The sequence below is a fragment of the Cyrtonyx montezumae genome, unplaced genomic scaffold (genome assembly GCF_038088225.1).
Source record: "Cyrtonyx montezumae isolate F1298 unplaced genomic scaffold, pur_monq_1.0 scaffold_36, whole genome shotgun sequence".
Lineage (NCBI taxonomy): Eukaryota > Metazoa > Chordata > Aves > Galliformes > Odontophoridae > Cyrtonyx > Cyrtonyx montezumae.
Genome location: NW_027072041.1, coordinates 2,718,775 through 2,745,486, shown reverse-complemented (window position 1 = coordinate 2,745,486; position 26,712 = coordinate 2,718,775). Strand labels below are relative to the sequence as shown.

At 37.7% G+C, this 26,712-nt stretch overlaps 1 protein-coding gene across 8 annotated transcripts in view; it reads right to left on the bottom strand.

Annotated features, from left to right (window-relative positions):
* Nucleotides 1–26,712, bottom strand: part of NFIB (nuclear factor I B) — a 174,450-nt gene that overhangs the window by 141,822 nt on the left and 5,916 nt on the right. For all 8 annotated transcript variants that reach the window (XR_010622727.1, XM_065745500.1, XM_065745501.1 and 5 more), the window contains exon 2: nt 25,751–26,282. Coding sequence is in view for 7 of the 8 variants with exons in the window: in XM_065745500.1 (XP_065601572.1) it covers nt 25,751–26,282 (532 nt within the window). In the remaining variant the exon portion in view is untranslated. The remainder of the gene's footprint in view (nt 1–25,750; nt 26,283–26,712) is intronic.

Here is a 26,712-nt window from a genome sequence, read left to right as displayed (position 1 = left end):
ATTATGACTGTCCTGGACATAGGTGTTAAGATGTTGGCAGTGGGGATGCTGCTGGGGTAGCCTCAGTGAAGAGAAAAAGAATCCCTATTGCCAGACATGGATAGCTCCAGCCAGCTCCAGTGGCTCCAAGAAAGGGCATGTCTCAGGCCTTCAGCCACAGCAGTGGCACCTCTGAGAGCAGCTGGTTAAGAAGGAGGACAATACTGCACAGAACAGTGAGAACAGAGGAAAAGAAGAGTTTTGGAAGCATCCCTGCAAACACCAAGGGCAGAGAAGCATTTGAAGGAGGTGCTTGAGGAATTCAAAGGTATTTCTCTGCAGCCCATGAAAACAGCACAGGTGCAGACATCACACCGCAAGCTGTGGAGGACACCTTGCTGACTCAGGTGGACATGCCCTGAAGGAACTACAGCTTGTGGGGATGACCCACTATGGAGCAGGGGAAAAGTGTGAGGAGTGGCAGAGTGGACTGACTACAACCTCCTGTTTCCCCTGTGTCATGCAGGGGGCAGGAGGTAGAGGAGTTGGAAATGAAGGAATGAAGATGAACTTGGTGAAAATAGGGTGATGGGGGGGAGATATTCTAGTTTTATCTGTGTTTCTCACCATCTAACTCCATTATAATAGGCAATAAAAAACTTCAATATTCCTCAACGCCTCTTCTTTCTTTCTCCCCTTGTCCTGTGAAGAACAGGAGTTAAATAAAGGCTGGATAGAGGCCTGGCAGCTGACCCTGGACAACCCCCCCTCGTACCAAGAAAAGTCAAAACAGGCTTTGTCTTCTTCTTCTTGTGACAAAATACTTTGTACCAACCTGTCTGTCCCAGAATAATGTCCAGACAAAAAGCCAGAAGCTCACCTTATGCCAGAAGTTGTCTTTCATCACTCATCTTTCATCACATTTTGAACACTCTCTGCTCATCAGTTAAAATAATACAATGCAAGATCTCAGGTGACAGTATTTCCACATCTAAGGTTTTGAAATCTAGGAAAATGCAGATTTCTATCCAGGTTTTTATACAATGTCTGCCATTGTTCTACTGAAGTATGGATGTAAGTATGAAGCATAAACAATACAGATGCATATACCTCACTTTCTCAAGTATTCTGTTTGTAAACACAGGAAACACGTTTGTTCACCAAAAGAATTTTTTCTACCTAGCAAATTTAATGAAACAGCTATTTCAGTATTACATAATATTTCTTCTGGAAAGATGGGAAAAAAAGAATTCTGTCTTCTAAAGCAGCTTTTTGCACTTCTAGAACACCTGTGCCACAGAAGTAATTCATACTGCAGAAACAGCTTCAGAATAAATTATTTAGTACTTTTTATATTTACTTCTAAAGTGGCAACAAAGCACGAAGTAAACAAGACTACTCATTTAAAACTAAAGCATAAGCTCAAGACACTTCAACAACAGCTGATCGTTTTGTGCTGTTATACTGCACTATATTTCAAACTATCATAAAATTAGATTTTTTTTTTTTTTTAATTTATTATTTTACACCAGATCAGCTCCCAGACTAAGTTCATCCCCTGACCACTCAAACACTTCCTGCCAGAATGAGATTGATATTTGCAAAGACAGAAAAACAGTGGTGCCAGGGCAAAATAAGATTGCCAAGGAGAGTACGCTTGGGGAAGGGCCTCTTTATGAAGTACCTATCAGTGAAGTTATACCAGCTGTTTCATGGGATTGTACCCGCAAATCTATCTGAATATCTGAAGCATTTCACTGAGAAATAAAAAACGTGCCAGAACCTCTGGGGACCAATAGAAGAAACACTGAGTACTATGGGAGGAAAATAAGTTATTTCTTGCATGTGCAGTTCATTTTAATGATGAACCTGTACCCTAGGGTCTCTAAGCACTAGACAATCCCTATGTTAAAATTTCAGGAGGAAGAGTAAAGGAGAATGGAAAACAAAGCAACAGAAAAAGGCAACTTTTTCTTCGTGACCAGGACACTTCATATGCACTGTCTCTGAGTTATCTATTAGTGGAAACAGCATACTGTCCTACACACACACACACAAAAAAAAACTACTTCACAATACATCTAGGACCCTTGCTAAATTAGTAGGGATACAAAACCACCCCATTCCCAATGTATACGGCTTCCTGGCAGCATTCATGCTAAGTTTATCCAGACACTTACTGTATGCACACAGGCAAACAGTACAGAATTTTTGAATCAGTAAGTCATTTGGAAGAATCTCCAGAAGTGTGCCGAGGCATGCTCCTGGTGCTGTGCCAAATTATGTGCTTCTGTTTGCGGCTTTCATATATGAATTAGACAGATGCACAAGCATGTACTATTTGGCAAGTAGTGACAATAGTCTACCCTCAACTTAGTAATTTAAGCTTTTCTTAAGTTTTACTCAATGACAGAAAAAAATAATGAATTTTTCTTTAGGCACTATCTTCATTTCCCTTTGTCACCTTCATATTCATTTGCAAAAAAAAAATCCCCTGTAATTTCAGATTTCCCTCTTTAAATAATTCCACTTTAGGAGTTTCAAATAGAAGGCACTAGTAGCGAGTACATTTAAAATGAGGATTGCATTTGTAATTGCTATTATTCTGACACTTCAAAAATCCCAAAGTTCCCACTGTAGAAGTCTCTAACACTTCAATTTCTATTTGGAAATTAGTTAAAGGCAAAGTTATTGGAAATGTCAGAACCTCGTGCCTGTACTGTGCCATAAGTAAGTACAGACTTTTGCACAATACATACAATTAATCATGGACTTAACATAACAAACACCCACAGAGCTCTTCCTCTCCTTACTACCACAAGCTTGAATGACATACCTAGGGCAATACTCCTTGATTCTCTGCACTGCTATGCTTGAAGCACAGGAATTTCAAAGAAAGCTTTATTCTAGATTCTGCAATCATTACAACATTCTGCAAATAACAGACTTTAATCTTCACTTCAATCTGAATTTACCAGCAATATAAACACAAGTGCCATCATCTTCTATAAATCACATATAAAAATATCATGCAGGCTCAATCCATTTACAATCTGTCAGTATACACAGTTTATAGTAAGAATAATAGTTGAGTTACATATGGAAAAATGTACAGAAACCAGGAAACTTAAAAAAAAAAAAAGGTAGAAAGGATTAGATACTGACAGTGGCTCATTGTTAATTGAGTCCCATGTGCGAAAGCTACAGAAAGATTAGTTTGTACAGCTGCTACTATTTGTCAAAACATTGCTAACAAGGTACACATGTTAAATCTGAGCCTCTCCCTTCAGTCCCCCCCCCCCCAAAAAAAAAATGACCACATTAAATTCTATGACAAATATTAATTGAGAAAAATCATTGTCACTTCCTGGGGAATTCAGTGATTGTAGATAATTTTTCTTACTTTATTATGATGAGTATTTTTGAAACACTTTTTCCATTAAATGAAACATGAGTATTTGGAGAGTACAAAGGTAACAATAGAAGGAAACTGCAGATTAAATCCTTATAGATTCTTTTCCAGATATCCAAATGTGTTTAAGGACTGTAGAGAAGGAACAGTGCCCTGTAGTCTTGGTCAGTAGAAGCTAAGAATTTTTAAGTAAAAGCAATTTGTAACAATAAAACTACAGTATTTTGCTTGAAAATAATGGTAACTTATATTTATTCTGTTGTTGTTGTTGTTTTTTGTTTGTTTTCATTTTTGTTGCTTTTTTTACAAATCCCAATAAGATGAGGAGGACCACAAACTGAATTAAATGAGGTACCACTACAACACAGAACTGCAGAGAGTAAAGAAGTCCAGAGGAAGCCTGCCTCTTCTTTGCAAGCAGCATCCAGGTCTTGTGAAGAGTGTGGATAATGAACTGGAGCCACCCCTGAGCTGCTGAGCTAGGTCAAGTTACCAGGGTGGGCTACATCGCTAAGTAGCAGCTGGGTACTTCAAAGGGAGCCTGCTCCAAAGCACAGGCTGCATCTGAAAAGCACCACAGTTACACACCCCTCACACATAGCATGTCCCATCCCTGTCACTTGACTTGGAAAAGAGCTAGTTGAGAGGTCAGTGCTGACTGTTCCTCTGTTCACATTGCTATTAAAGTGATGGGTGTATTTACATGGTATTTTATAGGCAGCCATATGCAAGATGACTGCCAGGAGCCAGCTGGCTAGAAGGAAGTGTTTTGTACAACATGCTTGGCTGGTTCAGAGACTAAGAAGTTTGCTTGTGTCTACTTTCAAAACACTGTATAATTATATCCTAATATTGCTTCGGGTTTTCTTAAGATAACCACTGTCAAATCCTTATTAGCACCAAACATCTCTCTGGAAGGTAAACTTAGCCTGCTTTGTGCAAGAATTTTGAGACTGTGTTACGGAAATACCCAGTGATAGTACACTTCACACCAGCACCCAGAAACATCCTTAAAAATGCACTTCTAGAGTCTCATCTGGAGCTGGATGACAGCAAGATTGTAGTACCACACAAGTTTAATGTAAAAGGGCATTTGGTAGAGTCTTACAGAACAAACAGGAAGCATACTAGTAAATATCAGCCATAACCTCCAATAGCTAAGAATATGGTAACATGGTCCATTTGATTGGACACTGGAATGCAGGAGTTTCGGTTTTGCCATTGATCTTTGGTTTGACCTAAAGGAACCTGCTTAATGTCTTCAATGAAGAAAGACTGTATTTTTACAGACCTTTTGCTGTCTGTTATATAGATTTAGGTCACAGCAGCTTCAGAACAAGAACTCTCCTTGTGTGCCTGCAGAACATCTCTGCGTTTGACTAAACTTCTCTTGTAACAAAAACAATGAAAGATTTTCATCCTTTACCTTTTGTAAGTATTTCACATGTTGAAATTTGCCTCAGTAAGAAAATATTATTTTAATAATTTCATCATTATGACAAAGAAAAGAAACATGAACCACAACAAATTGAACTGTATCCTATATACTCAAAGAGCTTTCATATTTAACTGTCAAATAACAAAAAATAATTACCTGTAAATGCATCTGTGCAATAGAATTTAATCCAAAAGTGTTAAGCCTTCAATTGTTGAAGAAAACTGTTTGTATGTTTACGAATTAATTCTTATTAAGTCTTTAATATACTCATTTCAACCTCAGAGGCATCTGCCTAGTTTAAAAATGTTTAAAAAACATCAGTAAGTAAACCAGGTAGAGAATAGTGGCAATGATAGTTACATCAATTCAAAGCTGAATGGTGATGTACTTGACATATCTCTGCTTACATGGCTGCATCATCCACACTGGTTCCACACAGCGTAAATGCCAGGTTTCTTTAGAGCGTTATTATCTGCAATTTACCCTTTTGCTGAGGAAGCAGTGGTAAATAAATAAAACAATAAAAAAGTCACAAAACAGAACATAAGTGCTCTTTATGCGGTCATATAAACACAACTTACAGTGGTAAAACCCCCAAAACCAAATTTAAGTAACAGTTATTATAAAACCAAAAGAATGTATAGCAATGATTTTACCCTGTAACTCTTAGTGGATGTACTGCATCAATGGCATACTTTAACTTCATTTTCCTAGCTTCCTTCTAAACAAGAAACATGGCTGTAATCATTGCTTTTGGCTTTAAATTTTTCTATAACCTACACAAAGATAAGCTGCTATGAGTGAACCCAAATGTAACTAGTAATTGTGTTCTGACAATATAGGCAAAGGAGAGAGAAAAATATAAAAACACAAATTGGAAAGCCAACCACGGCAGTTGTAAAGATCATGCCAAAAAGAACACCAGGGTCATTTATGAATTACACTAATTTGCTGTTGGCCAGAAGTTCATTTCATTTACATGAACTAGTGCATTCAGAGGCCAAACACAGCTTCTGAAAAAGCTGGACTTGCTTAGATGCCTCACATTTCTCAACAAATGGTCAAGACAGGGGTACCCGTCATGCACGTTCAAATTTTTACTCTGTGTAACAAAAATAATGTGTCTTCTATTCATGGTATCTCTAAGGCATTTTCACCTTGATACAATTACCTGGATTAAAGCTGTACAAGAGTCAAACTTATTTGGTTTCTGCCTCCTATGTTCTGACAGAAATATAATCTTTAATAGCACAGTGTTTTTGTACTTCTAATGAGAGCTTCAACTGCTTGCGCAAAAAAAATCTTGCTCAGGCTACCCAAATATTTTTATCAATTAACTGCTAATTTTCACCATTTTTTATATGCCATCACATACTTTCATTATTAGATATTTAATTTAAGAAGTCTCTTAAAGACAGCATTTAGTAGGAGCCAACAGCAAATTACTTAAGTATTAATCTATACATTACAGATGGAAAAATACTGTTTTAGATATTTTTGTTTCTGAAGTCTATGTCTTTGACAGGCAAAAGCAAGAACTTATAGTTGTCTCAAGAGCTTTTTAATTCAAAAATGCAGAAATGAATATTTTTGTTTTTAAAAGTCTATGAGCTTACTAATAAAACCATAGATCTAATGAGAATTCATAGCAACATGTTCTGGGGTCCTAGAATTGGTTAGGACCAGAGAATTTTACAAATTATCCTATTTGCATCAATAACAATGACAGTATTATGAGAACAAACACTATCTATTGACCTCTCAAGAGCACCAAGCATTCCAGCACAATCCATGAAATTGTCCTTTAGGTTTGTATATATGTTTTTTTTCCTCATCTAAAGTAAAATATAATCAAAATTATTTCCTCTCTTAATAAGTTGAAATCATGACTGTCTTATCTACAAAGTCTCCTGCCATTTACTCTGAAGTAATAAACTTTGGCAACCAGCTATAAAGGTTAAGAAGCCTCTGTGTTCACTATGATTCACACAGATCTGTTCTTCTAAAACAAAGCCTTAGCTACTTTCCATAGTTTAATAGGTATTTAGGCAAATAAGTTTTAAAAATCCAGGCATGAGAACGCTTTTTCTTCACTGACTTCAGATTTTAGTCCCAAAGGTAAGATAGAAAAAAAAAGTGTAGTTGTAAAAAAGTGAAATTGATGATATCTATCTTTTCATTCTCGTGAAAATAAGTATTTTCTTATTCACATCTGTTGTATGTCCAGAATAAACTATCATAAACAAATAGACGCAACAATTTATGTAAAAATAAGAGTGCTGAGAAATACAGAATCAGGCTGAAATACAGACTCCGCAGAAAGTGTTTGAAACAGCAGTACACAGCACATTCACTACTGAGATGAATATCTTACAATATTTGCTGCTGTACTGAGGTAGAGATCACTGATCTTTACACCTACATTCCTTATTCTCTCAGATGTTGAGTTCCAAATCTGTATAAAATCATTTCTAGAAAGAGCAAGATAAAGTATCATGGTTATACAAATATCTGTTGTTCCATTCAGTTAGCCAGGAGACAGCACATTACTTCAAGAGGGAATGGATGACAGGACATCCTGCTCTCTCAATGATGTACTGAGGTACATTGTTTCTGATGGAAAAGAACAATACATGTTCTGTGATATGAAACTCCAGTACAGAAAGATATGGAGGATGTTACATGGAATCACTTGCTATGAATGATTTAAACAACAACAATAACAACAACAAAAAAATGTATTCTTCAGAACCATCCAGTTTTCCTCTTACTTAGAATCAGCTTAGCCTTATTTCTAAGCTGTCGCAATCTGATGTAATACTATATTCCATTTTCTGGACGGGTTGCTCCAAGATATCAAAAATGAAACAAAAAACATATAATAAAATCTAGAAGTAATATAAATGTTTGTCGCAATATTTCGATTTACCCTAACATAAACAAAAGATAAATTCAGACCCTAAAGCACTGGTAGTATTCCTTAAGGGTCAGGGAGTAGAGAAGGAGTGAAATCGCGTGTACAATTACGTCAGAACAGACTGACCTAATACTCTTGCTATTTTAAGAACACTTGCTCTGTGTTCTAAAAAATAAAAAATAAGAAAATAAAAACTCTGCTGACTGAATTAATTACTCCCAGCAAGTGAAAATAATGGTATCACCACAAAGAAAATTAGTGTCACTATTTTTTGGTTTTTTTGCTGACTTTACATCACATGCTTTCTAGCCTAGATACAAAACTGGTGAAGTCTTCAAGCACAGTTATATCTCACATCTCTAGAACAGTAAAAATGTCAATAGACTAAGGAAAAAAGATGTTTTGTTTTTTTTTCCAGAATTTCTTTACCTGTACAGCTTGAATGGAGCTCAATTCACTACCAAGTGGTGTCTCCCTCTACCCATTACCTTCTTCCAAACAAGCCGCGGTTGTCACAGAATAACTAAGGTGTTTTCTGATAAATTGATCAGAAACATATTGTAACTACTCAAATTACTTATTTCATTAAAAAACTGGGAAACACAAGAAGTTGCATACCTGGAATTCATTCTTAATTGGAAGGTAACACGACATCAAAAGCTTTTCAGAACAGGATATTTGAGTTCTGACAGAAAAAAAAAATTACTGATATTTTGAATCTTTTTTTATTTTTTCCAAAATGTTAGTACTAATACCTATGAAAATTAATGTGTAATTTTTTTTTTCTTCAGCTCAGAGAACTGTTCTCTCCATCTTTACATCTTTCAATTCCAGGCACTTAATTTTCTCAATTTTGCTTTGATTGTTAAACTATTTTTGTTCAGTTTACTTACTTAAGTTACACATTTAGCATACCTACCAACATCTGTAGATCTCAACATAAAATCTCTAACACTAAAAAGGATTTCCCCCTTAAGAAAAGCAATTAGTTCTAAGAAAAGTAGAACAGTTGAGACCATATTAAAAATCATTAAGACTATAACACTAAACGACTTCAGACCTCAAAACATCAAGCAAAATGTGGACATTTCTCTAACAGAGAAAGAGGAACTGGGATAAATATGATGTGAATATAAAAGGTGCTTAGAGCAGAAATCTATTCAAAGGCATTTGTTCCCCCAAGGAAAATTTTACTTACTTATGAATCCTGTGCATTTAAGAAAACTTGATTCTTAATAGCCAGAGAAAACACTGAGAAGAAAAGATACTGTAAAGTTTCTGCTTGTGAATAAAAGCACCATCCTTGAATAGAGAGCTGCACAAAGGCTGCATTTATGTTCTAGCTCTTGCATCTCAGTCAACATGCAGACTAACAAGGCCTTGTATATTAGGCCTTGAACATTATTTGACTAATTTCTGGGAGGTGAAAAGGTAATCATCTGAAATATTTGAAAGTATCACCAAAAGTTTCAAGAATATATTATGGTTTAGGGGATAGCATACCTCTGATCACCAGCTGCAGATTCTGATTGTGAGCTAGGGCTACCTAATGTTGGATATCTTGCCCCTTCCCCTTGCTGGTCTATTAACAGGAGTAGCAATACCTCACTGACCATTATACAGTTTATAGAATTCTTAGGTCACTGTCCTTGTCATGTGTAGACTGACTATAAGTTTTAACTGAAGTGAATCTAAAAATGTATAAACCTGTTGCATATGTGCTGCATCACTGATGTAGACTCAAACTGCATTTGGACTTCTGAGGGTCCTCTTCCCCATAAACTTGGTCCAACTCACCAGAGTTTCCACAAGTGTTTTATTGCAACATCTGTGTTGAAAGAGACAGTGAACAGTTTCTCCTTTCTACCTTCAGCTGTATGGCCCAAAGCAGTCATCAAGCATACAGCGTGAAAAAGCCAGCACTGTGCTTCCACCTACTCCCATGTGTAATAAAATCAGGCCCACGGGAAACATAGTCAACTTAGATAAGCCAGTAGCCAAACGTCCTTTCCACACCTGATCTCCCAAAAGAGGTCATGAAAGATACTCAACTCCTGCAAATGCTAACTGTGCAAATGTTTTCTTCTTGGAGGAAAGTGAAGGAAGTGGCCTCTGCTCATCCCAACATGACCGTCAACTGCTTTTTTTCAGGTATTTGCTTGAATTTTTATCTGTATACTCTCTGCCATTCCAAAATGAACACTGAGCATAAATTTTGCATGTATTACCTAATTCATATAGAGCTGAAACTTAGCACAGGCTTCAAAGTGCAAAATCCAAAATACCTCAAACTTTTATTTAAGTCATTGCTTTCTCTGTTTCCCAAAGCTCCAGAAAAAAAGCATTTTTCTCTCACGTAAATCAAAGTATGCAGGAGGAAAACAGAGGAGAGGCAGAGAATATACAGGATGTTGCTTCTGGTAATAATCCATTTTATAGCAACAGAAAACAGTGTTACTTTTTTGCTGTTTTCTTTTAGGCCACATAAAATGTTTCCTCAGAGTTTTCTTTAACAGTCCTGAGATTATCACAGTTGGTGCAACAGATGTTGGTCTCTAGAAAGAATGGCCTGATCCTGTAAAACCTCCTTTCTCATGTGCAGACCCTTTGAAATCAGTGGGATTTATGTAAATAGGGATTTGCAGGATTAGGTCTACAGTCTAGAGAGTCTGCAGTACTTCAGTCATACATGTTCTAGTTTTGTTGCCTGGGAACCCAGTACACCAGAAAGCTCCTGAACAGGCCAAACATCTTTTTACAAAAGTAATATGAAACTGAACACATTCTTTGGAACACAAATTCTGCATTAGATCCCTATGTTGCAGTAAAATAACCCTTCCTGAATCAAATGGGGTTCAAAAGAACAGGCCTGATCCATAGGAATGTGCAAAAAATACAAGATGAATGTCTATCTCATTTACAAAACTGGAGAGATAAAAAAGAAAAAACAACAAACAAACAAACAAACAACAAAAAAAAAAACACAGCCATTTCCCTCCCTACAACAGAACACAAAGTTGGATACATGTATTTTCATTTCCCAACTTCAAAACCTGGAACTGTACACATTTAGTATACAGTAAGTTTGGGTTGCCAAGGAGACTGGAAAAGAAAAGCTGTTGATCAGAAGTAAGCAGAATTATATAGCACAGGGATTTCAAAGTTGGTTTCCTTCAGTGTCAATGACAATTGTGATGGCAGTCAAAGCTACAGCAAGCACCAGTAGCCACACATACCAACCACAAACTTCCTGAAAGACAAGGCAATAGCAGCCAATGTCAATGCTAACTTGTATGGGTGAACAAGAGGAGGTCTGCTTTTGTTTCTCATTGACAAATGCCATGAAGCAGGCTGTCTGCCTGGTCATCACACCCCCAGAACAGGACTCTCAGCCTGCTCCACTCCTTCCTAACACCTGCATTTGGACACTCTTTGCTTCACCTCCTGCTTACTTCTTCTCCTTACTCACAGAAGTGCTATCTTCTTTCACTTAGTCATGGCCTTGCACCCCCCCAAGTTTCTGGCAGTAGCCAGTTTCCATTGGCAAATTTCCATGCACCCACATGGTGGGCATGGGCACCAAGCAATCACACAGTGACAGACCCCCCAGAAAAGCTGAAGAGTGGTAGCTGCCTGGGAAATACTTGACACTTTTACTCTTCTCCTGTGATGTCCACATTTACTCTGCAGCTCAGGTGAGTGCCACCCTGGTGGCAAAAGATATGCTGGCACTTTTGTGTGCTACCAGTGATGTAAAAACCAGCACCAGTCTTGGAAACTCAGCTAAGGTATCCTTGTCAATAATATACATAGCAACTAGGAAGCTTGCCAAACACCCTTCACTCAAACTTGAAACTACTTATGAAATGCTAAGTTAACAAATATAGTCAGGCTTATATTCATATGTTATTATTATTAGAAAATAAAGGAGATGAGAAAAGTTCAAATGGGCCTGCTGTGGTACATTTTTCCTGCACAGGTCCATATCACCCTTTGAGGAACCCATAGTACATGAAAGCACATTTATACTGTTTGCATGAGCCTAGTAGGCCTGCTGAAACTTTGCCTTTATGTCTTTATGTATCATTGCATATATAGGTGAATTCAGTAGAAAGAAACAAATAAAAGAATTTACAGAATAACAGATAGAATAAGGTTGGAAGGGGCCACCAGAGGCCACTAGAACCACCTAGGGCTGGCTGCACAGAGCTATGTCCAGATGACTTTTGTCTGTGCAAGGAGAGAGACCCCACAGCCCTCTGACCTGCTGTCCAGTCTTTCTGATAGTAAAAAAGCACTTCCTGATGTTCAGGAGGAAACTCTTGTGCCTTGACATATGCTGATTACCTCTTGTTCTGAAAAATCCTGCTTCTATCCTGTTTGCATCCTCCCTCCAGGTATTTACATATATTGGCAACACCCCCTTGAGCCATCTCTTCTCCAGCATGCAGCTCTCTTAACCTTTCCTCTTAAGGAGAGATGCTTCAGTCCCTTAACCATCCCTGTGGCTCTCTGTTGGACTGTTTCTGTTATGTCCATGTCTCTTTTGTACTGGGGGGCCCCAAACTGGACACAGGACACCCAGATGCTTTTCCGTCAGTTTTCTTTCCAGCTGGATGACTGGAATGTTTCTTCCTGTGTATGTTGGCCTCAGCAATTGAGTGCCTATCAAAGTCAAGAGAACTGTCGTGAGCATTTGGAAGACATAATAATAATTTATTGTACCTTCATATGAAATTTAAGAAAAAGCCTATGTATGTTCCTCAACAGATAGAATAGGAATTTCTGTGTTAATGCCTGCCCAACAGTGAAATGCTTCAGCAAGACCAAGTTATGGTTAGTGTGACTTAACTGTGACAAGGTCAAACTGGTTGGACTATATTTAAAAACACTTTTACCTTACACTAGAAAAATGAGTTCCAAAACTATATACTGCAGGAATAGAAGTCTCTTCTGCTCATTTAGCATAGGCTCAGAAATTAGTACTGTGAACTATGCCTCAAGTTAATCACTGCTGAACAATGCAGGAGAACAGCACAGGATTCCAGCACAGCGCCAAGAGAATTGTAGGCTCCTTAATCAAAGGAAACTAAGCAGGCTATGTCCAGGAAATGAATTACAAAACTGAAAAATCCTGAGAGAAAGTTTGAGTGATTACATTTGTTCCTTATTTGCAAAGATCAGAAAAGAGCAAATTTGAATACTACATTAACGTCACAGGACTCTGAGGACAGTAAGAGAACAACTGAACCACTTCTCTGCTGGACAACTTGATCACGTTTAAGTACGTCATTTTGGCTGGTTCTTCCCCAACCAGTCCTTGATAAGAATAATGCAGTCTCACTTTCCCATGCCAATCTTTAATTCCATCATTATTAGAAAGCTATTGAATTTGGTGGGGTTTTTTCCCGAAACACAGTCTTTCTGGATGAAATGCTAAGCCTTTACTTATTTACCTTCCTAAGAAGAAGGCCGATCTGAAATCTAAAAAGCCTCTAATTCACACTTTCCTTCAGATGTACACCACCCAAATCTGGACAACACTGAACATGACACTCTATAGTAGGATACAGATAGTGGTACGTAAGTCCTTCAAACAATTATTGCAATTCAGATCTATGTCTTGGTTCAGTTCTGAATGATCAATACCACTATTTGACTGCACTGACCCAGGTCCTAAATTTGAAATATGGCTTTCAACACATGTGATTTACATCACATAAATGTTGGAGGACAAACAAGAGATTAATTGCTGGCCTTAATGCTGTGTTTTTGAGTGCTAAGAAGTCATTCCAAATGTTCCAAAAAGGATTAATGCAGTGTAACAAGTCTATTTAATTACCGAAAGACCAGTGATCCTCATTTTATTATAAGCAGCTTTTCCTTTATTTGGAGGCTCAAAATAGAACAGAAATGATTACATGACAACTATAATTCTTGTCCCAGAATATTCAAGTTATAGAAACAATCTAGTGGAAAGAATATGCAAGAGGCCAGGGAAGGCTGTATACACACACAGTATCTGAGTGTGACAATTAGGCACGTTCTTTAAAATTAACCAGTACTTCTTGCTACTGGCAAACTGCACAAGCCATTCTTATGCTCTGTATGACAATATGTTGTTTTTCCTTAACAAGGAAAAAATCCAGCAGGAATTACACAGTTACAGTAATTACACGTAGTTTAAAAAAAAATTTAAAAACCACCTTTAAAAACATTTAATAAAATCAAAGAAGTCTATGACTTCTGTATATAAGCCCTTATAGATGACTGAACAGCTGAATATGATTGCGTACATGGTAAAACCAAAAGTTTATATAGTTTACTTTAAATTACGTGTCTGAATCTAGACAGCCCAATCAATTTTCCAACTCTCCTTTCTGTACAGGCTAGTTATTCTTTAACTGAAAGATAAATAGAATAACTTTTGATGTTAACCCTCTGTTAACTCCAAAATGCACTGAGTATCACCTGGACTTCTTTTCACTTTCACAAATTAATGTTGCTTCCCACTCTTGGAAACAAAGACGGTAGCTCTGTAGGCGTTGATGTTACAGCTAGCTCATTACCAATCAAAAGGCAAGGAATGAGGAAAACAGTGACATAAGAAGGAAAGGTAGATGGCATGCTGAATCCAAAAAGGACAAATTACTGCTCAAGTATTTTGGAAAGCTCCAGTATAATTAGTAGAGACTTCAGGCACAAGTTGTCCTTTCAAGACAAGACTCTGGAATAAACACAAAACAATATCACGCCATTAAATAAATCTGAGCAATGGGTTGCCTTTCAAAACAGTCCTGCACATGTCACCAGTAAATTGAAACAGAATTATTAGCATTTTCCAGACACAAGCAGTCTACTACACCTGCTTGAGTTTCACCTCACACCTCAGATCAAACTCTTCACCATTCATCCTTCTCCCATATCAGTGTGCTTTGGTTTGAGCTACTCACCCACTAGGCTGAAAAGCTCATGCACTGGAGACATGAGAGGGGTGAGGAACAAGGCTAAATTCTAAGGCCACTCCATAAGCACTGCAAATTCATCCCATTTTCTTGGCCAGCTAGATGAACATATAACTAACTGCCCACAATGGCTGCTTCTCTTCCTATCAAAAGCATTCTTTCTATTTACCGCCACAGGACACCAGACCTCAGACAACACAAAAAACTGTACCCCCCTACTCAAGGGCCAGTCTTGCCCAAGGCTCCTGGAGACTGAATCGTTGGTGATTCCAAGGGGTGCTACCACCACAGACCTGGTCTCCTGCAGCAAACAATCCTGCTGGGTGGTTTTCTTCTTGCCACCCTCTTCCAGGGTGCAGTACCACCGCAGGGCTTGCAGTGGAGGAATGCTTTGTGCTGGCCCTCCCTGCTTGGACAAGTTTCTTCCGTCCGGGCATGAGGAAACAGGGTAAGATGTTTCTTTACCATGCAGAGCCCACTTGGGGGCTGGGCATCAGTATGCAGATTTTGCTTGCAGGGAAATGCAGGAAGGGTTTTAACTTTTCAGCTAGTCCACACCTAGGTGTTTTGCAATATCCAGCTACTGAGGCAGCACTTCAGCAAGTGGTGCTGTCTATAGTGACTCAACGAAATCTGTCTGTAGTCACATGGGCCTGGAGACTAAAGCACGGGTCTTGAAGTCCTTGCATCTCAGCAAGATCTGCATTACTGTCATTACAGGAGCACTATTTAGATTCTTTGCATCTGCAGTCCCCCTTTCCTCCTTCAGAGGAATGGTGTAATTGCAGTCAAAAAGTGGAGCACATGTGAAAAAGTTTCACACTGAAAGAAAAGGTTTGGTCATTTGGAATTGAATGGGAACACCGTCTGTACAGAAGTTATCTGGTGGGCTTTGTTGTTTTAAGTACCCCTCACTCCAACAATAACAACAACAACAAAAAAAGAATGAGTTTACAGAGAAGTCACTTGGACTGCAGAAATTTACCCAATCACATGCTGCAGGTTCAGGGCATAATACAGATAAAAAGGTATGTTTTAAACAAATAAAATTTGATTGAATAAATAAATCTATTCACGAGAAAAGTTTTCAGGCTAAGGCTTTAAACTAAGGACATACGAATTATCTGATCATTTCTTACAGATCTACCACTGCTCTCAAATGGTACCATACTGGCGTATGAGCTTCCATAAACCAGCAAGTCTGTATCATGTCTTCAGTTTTTCAAACAGATCCCGTCACTGATTTCAAAAAGCACTGCTTCCTAAAACTGCAGCACAATGCATGCAGAAGATGATTAGATTTAATACCCATCTCAAAAAAACTAAACTGTCCTAACAGTCAAATTGTAGGTAATTGCAGAGAGCACAAAGCCCAAATCAAGGAGCTGGCATGCGAATCCAGGACATTTACTGTAGGTAACCTGTCAGGATGCAGTGCAAATGAATTCCCCTTTCACCAAGAGTCAAGTTTAAGTAGAAGCAGCTCTCCGTAGAAACAAAGGAGTTTCACAAGAAAAAAAATTAATAAATAAGAAGACAAAGATTGTTCCTTGTCACTTTTTAACAAGTTTAGACACTACATCAAACATCTTGTATGAAGAACTTTGCTTTAGACACCATGGTCATTACTGAGTACAATGTTGATTTCATTCAAAACTAGCCGTTAAGAACAGAAGGTTCTGGTGCCGAAGAAATCATATAGGTACTGATATGGTGGTGTACCTCCACTTCGAGAAAGAATTCAGATCACCTTCTTTAATTTGTAAAAACTGAAGTAGCGTTCATATGCATTATATTTTAATTGCAGAATACTTTCTAAAGGAAGCCTTCTTTCTAACATATCCTACATAATAGTGCCCAAAACGAAGTATAGCCGACTAAGAGTCATAGGTTTTTGCCCTTGAGGAATGTAGAAAACCTGGGTGCCCTCCACAACCGCAAGGAGGAAAAGGTTTTTTTCCAGCCTGTAAAGATCCTCCCACTGCCTCTTCCACAGAGGCGGGCAGCCACTTTGTCCCCATCACTGTCAGCAGACAAGAGACAGTGATGCTGAGAGCATGGCCACTTCCAACAGAGGACACAGCAGCTCCAGAGGGATGCTGCGAAACCCACTGGGGTGGAAAGTGGGAGCTGAGGCCTTCTTGTCAGTGACTATCACAGAGGATCAGAGGAAGCAGTGACGCTGCCAAACAATGGAGAGGTCAAGCAGTTCACAGCCATTTCGTGACCCAGACAAGTCAAGGTCAAGAGATTCAGGTAGCAACTTGGCCTGGGAATGAGTTACAGCACAAATGAATTGTTTTAACAAATCAGCTTTGGTCAATTAAACCTAACAAGACATGTTACATAACATAGCAGGGTCCCTGACACTAGGCCATAAGCTGAGGCTGGCCTCATAAAACACATCTTTTAACATAGCATAACAAATTTAAGGTAATCCATCCAGAAACTGCAGATGTCAGGGTAAGAAAACAAAATTTGTCTTGACTAGGAGATGTTCTCACACTTTTAAATCACAGTCACTGTATTATAGACATCCTCTCAATGTATCTGGCATCATTTTCCACAGCATTAATCACACAATGGCAAACTGATAGTGTAGTAAATATACTTGCTAACTATAATGTATAAGGTCGTTCCCCCCCCCCCAAAAAAAAAAAAACAACTAAGAAAATCCAGCATTTCTTTGTTACTCATTTCATTACAAAGGCTGAAAATGTACTCACAAAGAAAATACAATAAGAAGATGTGCATATACATATATTTGATTTCTGAAGATGTTGAGTCTGCAATTACTGAATTCCATTATCTATACAGCTCTTTGTTTCCATTTTAAAGAAATAGGTATAGATTCTATGTCATCTTATTGGGAAATCTTTTCTGAATATGGTAATGTGACTGGCTAAAATGTAAATTTCAATGCTAGATTTAACAAATGTCTGTCTTCATTTTTTTATATTTATCCTTTTTGAAAATCTTTATAGCATTTCAAAGAAACCTGAAGATTGGAAAGGCAAATATTTCAACAGTATTTTCAATAACTAAATATTAAAAATTCTCAATTGTCCAGTATCTGCAAGAAATACGTAATATACTTACTTAAGCACATCATGCGTTGACCAATACAAGTTATATATATATATATATATATTAGTTTCTCAACAGACACAGTGAGTTCCTCACACAGAGTTTACTAGCTGTTCAGTAGCTGACTTTCTTGTTCAGTCTCCAAACGATAAACGGAGAATCACTTTGTTCCATTTCTGAACGTATTTTTCAGGGAGGAAATAATTAAAAGTCTACTTCAAGCCACAGAAATGCCTTTAGTGAAGGCACCTTCATAACACTGGAGGCCACTGGAAAATCTAAGTTTCCCCTTGCCCTGAAGTACACAGTTACTGTTAGAACACACAAGAGAAACACTCAGTGGTTGAACAGGTGAGCTTTTGCACTATTCTTTGCCCAGGGCTATATCAGTCATTTCTTTTAATTTCAGTTCTACTTCTTAAGGTTTAAAAAATAATTACTTTTAAAGATCCCAAACACCACAAGTAGTTAGGAGAGACAGAACTTTAAAATGATCCCATTGTCGGTACAATTTTAAGTTACTTTTTTATATGAGATGGGGTACAGAAAAAAGGAAGATATAGCGGTCTTGGGACATTCAGGCAAAAGCTGCAGTAATCAGGCCGGCTAAAAACATCCAAAATGCTTTTTATGGTAAATATACTCTAGACTTCCAGCTCTTTCTTAGACAGACCCCCACAAAAGCCATGTCTGAAGTGTCTATCTCCCACTGACTGTGAAAAAATGCTACAACAAAAGTCACATGTCAATGAGGCTCTGAAGGAATTGCTAAAGAAATATATTTGGGTGGAAAAAAAAAGAGCACAGAAAAAGGAAAGAAGGGTGGAGAAAAGAGAACGAAACTAATCTTTTTATAAATTAAAATGTGAAAAAAGAAGATTAACAGCTGTGTGAGAGGAATGTTCCCAACCTCGCACACAACTCACTGCTCTCAGACAGTACAATATATACACCCAAATCAACTCTCTTTTCTCTTGGACAAAGCTAATAATCTATGATTTACTTTTCCTTTACTAGCTTTTGAGCCTTTCAAACCACTTTTAATCCAACTTTCATTGCCCTGAGCTAGGTTTTTAGCAACTACTTCTGGAAATCTCTAGCGATAAAAAAAAAAACCCTAAAAATTAAAAAAATTAAAATTAAAATTAAAAAAAAAGAAGAAAATCATGAAGCCTCTCAATAGAGAATGGCTTCTTCCTTTTCACATTTACTTAGTTATCTGAAACATCTCTCCAGACAAGGGGCTTCATCTCCGTCCCAAAATGGAAGTAATGACTCTGTTCAGTTGAGTTAGCCCTTTAACTTGATCCTGAGATAATCCCATTCGAGCGATTGCAGCAAAACAGCATCCACTGTCCTGTTGAGACTCCTTAGGAAAGTTGCTGGATTATTCTGCTTGGCACTGAAGTGCGCAGCTCCTAAGACCAAAGCTTCAGCCAGCCCCCAGACCTACAGCCTGATACATTGCTCCTTTACTAAAAGAAAGGAAGAGGGAGATAAGGAAAAGCCAGGGAGAATGGAAAGCTAGAAAAGGATGTTGACTTGATAGCAGCCTGGTGCAACAAACTTCAAAATCCAACATACACTGGTACTACTGTTCAATTATTTTATAAGGTTTTCAAAGTTACAATGAATTCAATGTGCATGAAAATTAAGAAATTTAAAACATAGACCTCTGCTGCTATTTGAAGTATTTCCTTCACAAATTAGTGATCTTATTTATAGTTTAGAAGAATTTTATTTGTTCCTAGTATTGTTCTTCTGTCTGAAACTACCATGAAGCAAGAATTTTCTGTTTTCATTTCTATTCTTTTCTTTACTTTATAGCTTCTTTTTGTTGATCTAAATGTGATTCATAAATTAATGCTGACTTCTAAATTTTCAACTAGTTGCACAAAATTTATTTAACCATAAGCTTCCTTTGTCTTCAACACAATTAATGTCATTCAACCCTGTGAAAATGACCTCCCTGGTGTATCAAGCAAGAAAAAACTTAACAAGCAAAAAAACAAAAGGCTCCTTCCTAAAACGTATATATATATATATATATTTCATTTCTGATTTCAGTGTTAAAATTTTTCTTTCTCATGAATCTGTCACATTTATAAAACTTAAATTTGAAAAGAGAAAAACAGACATTTGGGATTCTTCTGTTTTACCATGTGAATAGTAGGTGACATTTTCAAGTGTTTTAATTTCCTGCAACTCCATGGACAAAATATCAATAATCATCAATTGAAAAAAAATTATGTCCATATATACAAGAAACTAACTTTGAGTTTTAATGACAAATGTCTTCCCTGTCTGTAATTTTCAGCACATTTGAGATAGTCAACAAAGTAATCATTAGCAAACTAAAAAATAAATCAGTGAGGCTTCCTTTTCAGCTGACGCAAGAAATGTTTTAAAATTACATTTTTTGCATGCCTGAATAAACTGTAATTGCTCAAGAAAATCTGATGTTTTTAAAATGTTTATTATTTCCTATTAGATTCTCAGACTATAGCAAACTCCTCTTACATGAGAGCAAATAAAATACAAAATCCTACCTCTACTTCTGCACTGATTCAAAACTGAGATTTAACGCAAGGGATAAGCATGCCATTTCAGTGTCTAAGTAATAGGCTGAAAGAGCATTTAGACACCTATAGGGTAAAGGCCATAATAATCTCTATTTCCTGTTGTTCTCAGTGGAATTAACAATTTGCTGTGTAAATTCCAACAAATTGCCTTGTGCTTTGACATATCCTTTTGCAGAACAGGTAGATGTTCAACCGTTTCTTCCCATATAGCATACTAAGAAGGAGGCAAAGTTAAAGGACATCGGAACAATCAGCAATTCAGTGGATTGATTGATTATCCTAGGCCCATTTTTCTTTTTATTAATTGTGTGTAGAAGCATCAGTGCACACAAGAAACGCAAACCCACGTCCAAATTCTTTCAGAGCACTGCAGCATTTGGGCATATGAAAGTTACACACATTATACAAAAAGGATATTGCTTAAACTAAGTTTGGAGTGTTATTTCAAGTGGAATTTCTCATGCTCAAGGCAAACTGACAGCAACAACAAAAATTGCCATTTTGAAATAGAGAAATTATTTTTATTATACTGCTATATTATCAGTTTCACGTGTTTACTAAATGTAATCTACAAGTGTAATATAAGAATGACTGCACAGACCTATTAAAAAATCTGAGGTTGCCATAAAAACAAAGTCACAAAATGCAAGAATCCTGATAACGGGACCATGCCACCGGCCCGCTGGGAGGCCTCTAGCCCACTCCTGCAATTTGAAGGCATCACAGAGAAACGAAGTCCCTTCTGAAAGGAGGACACTGTGTACAAAGCAAGACAGCACATCCTTCCTGCCAACACTGCCGAAGAGAAAAGTCAGCATCCCAGCTCAGCAAGGGATCGCTGACCCCTCGGTGCTTGGCTGGGCTGGAAGCAGCTCTGGATGCACACAGGTGCGGCACGGGAACGCCTGCACTCCGGATGGGCCCCAGGCAGCCCACGGCAGCCGTCTGGTGTACAGCCTGCCAGCCCTCTCCTTGGGTCTCCCCAGGTGCTGGGCAGATGAGTCCTCAAGGCAAAGCTCCCCCCTGCCAACCTGCGGGGAGCTGGCGGCTCCCTCCCTCTTCCCCTCTTGACTATTCTCTCCCCCCTTCCTTTCTCCCACAAACCCCAGAAAGCCAGGACACAGCCTGGTGATCCTGGGGCTCATGTAGGCCAGGCTTCCTTCTGCACAGCCCTTTGGGAAGGGCTTGCTAAATCCTTCTTATTAATTAATGAGTTAATAGCAGTTAGCCGGAAAGCAATATTAATGCTATCTAGGAAACTTCCAGCAGAAATGATTTAGTCTTTCCACTGAATTGCTGGTAGCAGAAATACTGCAGCTGGAATGGCAACAACATCTTGATGTGTAAAGAACTTAAATCAGGAGTGCCTGAGCAGTACCAGACATAGGACATCTGCATCTATTTTCTGCTCTCTGCTCTCATTCTTGGATAGTTTAAAAGATCCTCCCCTCAACTTCAGATTTTATTAACAGCTGGGGATGCAGGCTCCCCCAATTATATCAGTCTTGCACAAGGACAAAGGAGAGTGTAAACAGCAACGACTAATCTGAGAGATACACTCCGAGAGGCACACACATTAAAACACTTTAAAATGTTTACCATTTACATTTACCATTGCTTGAGTCCTTTATACTCCCGAAGTATTTCTCATGCCTATTATGCTTCATTCACTATCTGCTAAAATGCTTTGCATTTTATTTATGCTGCCAGAGAGAAAAACAGCAGAGACAACATGAGGATCAGGAATTCTGCAGAGGAGATACATTGCTGTGGATATTTTATATTTTATAAAAAGCGAAGTGCAATTTTTAATTTTTTTTATTTTTCCTTTAATCAGCTACTGTAAATCAAAGCAAAACATCTCTTAGAAGAAGGGATTTATACTATCTGGGTTCTGTTGCAGCAAACAAGTACTGCAGCTTTCATTCACTGATTGTCAAAAACTTTCCAATGTGCCCACTGCAATGCGGATGCCAACCAACGAATCAAAGGCATTCAGCAACCAGACAAAGAGGGTCTGATGCCAACCTCGGTGCCACTGGCAACCATTATTGGCATCAAGCACATTGTCTGCCTTTTTTTTTTTTTCCTCCTCTCCTGGCACTTGACAAACAAAATGGCGGTTCTTGTAGCAACGGGAACACAGCATAAGCGCTGCACTGATTGAGTCAAATATCATCAAATGATTTTATGGAGTCAGACACACTTCATACCAAATGATAGACACACTCTGATGAAAAATAAAAAAAGAGAAAGAATGGAAGAGTGAAAGAGAAGAAAAATTAAAAAAAAAGAAAAAGAAAAACAAAACAAAAAAAACCATATTTTTATCATTACAAACAATATCCTTGGCATTTTCAAGGTTTGGGCTTTTTGAAAACTCAGGGGGGATAGACATGGACCTCATACAGAAGCAGAGCCCTGTAGAAGTGTATTATGATTAAAAACTATATTGATGCTAAACACTAGTTACTGTGTCCTTTCCATTTTCTTCCTCCATTTCAGTCAAAGGAGCAGCTTTGTAACCTATGTCAAGCCCCCCCCCCCCCCTTTTTTTTTTTTTTTAAGATCCTAAAGCAAAAGAAGGTCATAGAAAGAGAATAGGTAGAAAAAGGTGCTGAATTCTGACAGAGGTGAGCGAAAAGGAGAACCAGATAAAGTTGGTCAATGACAAAACTTCATAGGTTTGTCCTTATTTCTTTCTTCGATGCAGACATAGAAGTAGAAGCTCTTTTTATTAAGAACTGAAAGGATTACTGACACTTCTAGATCTGGAAATTGTCAATATATTGTAACATTACTCTGCACTGCAATGCGGATGCCAACCAACAAATCACAGGCATCCTAGGCTAAACAAAGAAGGTCTGATGCCAATCCTGGTGCCACTGGCAACCATCACTGGCACTCGAACTATCCTTCCTCCTCCTTTTTCCTCTAATCTTCTTTCATAAAGCAACAAAAAGCACACTATTTGGCCCCTTTATTCATTTTGTGTGCTAATTCCTTCTTCGTATTTCGTTCAGTCATTTGTTTCAATTTCTCTGCTAAGTTTTTATATAATACTATAAGGTGGATTTTAGTATTCTAAAAGAGAAATAAACAGCAAAACAGCATGCGTAAAATGCAGCATTTTTGGTTTACTTCAGGCTTATCTTTCACAAGTCTGATGCTCTTAATCAAGTACACGGCAAAGTGCCCAATTAACCTGTATTCACTGAGGACAGAGAATCAAAGTGTGGCAAAATGGGGAAAAAATATACAAAGATAACTTAATATGACTTCTTCAAGAAGAGAGCAAACAGATGTTAGTAGAAGTTTAACTGTGAAGCGGCATGAGAAATACAAAATACATGCAGTTTGCAATAAACAAAAGCGTCTGCTAAGTGTAGCTTGGTACAAAGAAATTAGCCAGCTTCATCTTCCAGTATATTCCCAGAGCAGCTTCTTGTATCCTTTGAAGTTATAATATTACAGCATGCTTATCTTACTCATTTCTGTTTAGGCAAATATTTTTAACAAACTAATATTCTCAATTTGTTTAAATCAATAAAATCAGCTATGACCTGAAGTTCGTTCTCCCATTTCAAGTTACGGCTTCCAACAACTTAAAATCAAGAGTGTAAGAGTACCATGACCCCAGCCTCTTTGGTTCAAGAGCTACTTAAGCTATTTTGCCTCCCTTTGTACTTTCAACTTTTACAGACAGGTAAATCCATTAGAATTAATCAGTAAGTTATGTCTTGCGATATATGCATTCAAACTATCGTTCAAATTTTTCTTCACAAAAGAAGTTTGAAGGTTAAAAGTTTTTGTAATTAAGCCGTTATGTTTAGTGTTGTCATAGAAAAGGTTCACATTTACCAGACTGTGCTGCTGCTTAAAGTCACTGAAAAAATATTTGAGTAAATTGTCTACTGCTGTGGAGGAAAAAAAATATATAAAATACGAACGGTGAGGAATTAAAAAAAAAAAAACCATAGATTTTCATGATGAATAAATTTTTAACAAAACTGAACCCTACTCATACATTCACGAAAACACACTTCAATACTTGGGTGACTAAACGTCTAAAAGAACAATTCGTTGAAAATAAAAGGGTCACTGTGTATCTCTCTTTCAAACCACAAGTACCTGCTAAATGAAGACACGCAATTTTACTCCTTTGTTACTAATAAAATCTGTTCAGTTTCTTTTTCAGATAGATCCGCAGTTACGTATGGAGCATCGGATAACAGACTGCCATCTGCCCTTCTGCAAGCCATTTCTGCTTACTACCAGGCCAAGCCATGAAATGGCCCGCCATCTGCGGCTGGTCAAACTTTCCCTGGTTTAGATGTGCGGCTAAGAAACAAATACATTATTGCTACTTAGCACTCAGCAATACAATGATGGCTAGAAGATGATACAATCATAAAAAAAAAAAAAAAAAATCAAAATTATCCCACAGTGAGAAAGTGCTTTTCAGAAGGCTTAGTATCAGAGAAAATATTTTATTTTAATTTCATAAATTAATTAAATAAATAAAATAAGTAACTGTTAAATAAGCTTGACTGCAATCTTCCATATAAAATTAAGTATATTGGTGTAATTATGAAAATATAATTTTAGGGGAAATTTCTCTTCTAATATTACAGCCTGGATCTTCATTTCAAAACTCAGATAGGAAACATGAGCTAGTGATGCCAAATATGAATAAAACATTACATATGTATGCTGTAATTCTGCCTTTTTAGTATTTGCTGAACAGTATTTCTGGGCTAAATTTTTTTCACGTTTTATTTTATAATGATGATAATGTCTACAGTTTCTCTTAAATTTTCAATAGCTTCATCAGTGGATAAATTCTTGGTTATTTGTAAACAGAAAAAAAAAAGAATAAGTATTTGTCTTAAATATAAGTATTTATAACTATTTATCATGATTGTAAAATTGCACATACCTGCATCTGTACTAACAGTACTACATGGAAGGAAAAAAAAAAACTTTAGAAAATATGAATAACGTTGCACAAAGTCATAACTGGAAAAAATATATATATTTATATACAGAAAGAGAGAGTTATATTTTGAACAGAAAAAAAAAATGGAGGAACTGAAGAACTACGTTGAGAAGTCCTACTCTCTCTTGAAAGTGAGCAAGAAACATATGTACACATTCATAAATGTGCACGTAGTTTGTACAGGTCTGTAGGAGTGAGTGTGTCTGTGTGTATATATGCATACATGCTGATTTACATATGGATATGTACCCACGTTATGTATAGAGACCACACAATATTGTTTCACTGGAAACCAGCCCGTAGGGGAAACAGGGCTGCTTGGAATCAGAGTTTGACATACTAACATAGAAACACGACAATCTGCTTCCTACCTTGCTCCTGCACGTAGTATGCCAAAAACAAATCAAGCTCCTTGACTGATACTGTTATGTGGTGTGGCTGGACGCAAAGTGCTGGATTTGTGCAGTGTGGGGATTTCATGAGCCGCTCTCCATCCGTACTTTCCAAGGGGATGCCTTTGAACAGGATCACCATGACTAGATCCAGACGCCAGACTTTGTCAGCCTGTCTCAGGCAGTCGATCCTCCTAATCTTACCCTTCTGGTCAGGATTGGACAATACACAGCACGGGTGCTTCTTCCCAGTCACTGTGAGCACAAAATCCTCCCGGAACTCTTGGCGAATATCTTTGCGCAGCTTGGCGAGGAGCCTGGATGCCCACTTCTGTTTAATTTCAGGCTTTTCGCTTAGTAGCTCATCCTTGACTGCTCTTTCCTCATCCTTCGACATTCGTTTCTCATGTTTTTTGAAGTACTTGCGTTTTCGAGCCTGAAGGTTGAACCAAGTGTAGGCAATTGCACGGACATGCGGAAGAAGTGCCTCAATGAATGGGTGAAATTCATCCTGCAGAGGGAAGTGAAGGGGAGAAAAAAAAAGAAAAAGGAGAGAGGAAGAAAACTCAGAGTCAATAAACTGTCATAATCAAAGCAGTATCAAGAAAAAAATATGAAAATCTTAAAGTGAAATCCAAAACAAAGAGAATAAACATTCAGTATTTACTTAAAATGTACACCAATTTCTGGACAACACCTCTGATGCAATTACCGTCACTGTCAAGCAACAGACAAAATTACACGGAAAATCATATTTTCCCCACATTTCACTCTTTGAGAGAACCGCCTGAAGATTTTATTCTGAATGCCTCCCCTCTCTTCATCCTACAACGCTGTAGAGAGTACATCATTGAAAAGAGATGCTATCAAGATGTTTTGTTCCTAACATTTAAACATCTGAGTGAATGACTAACATCAAGAAAAGTACCATTGCACAAAGA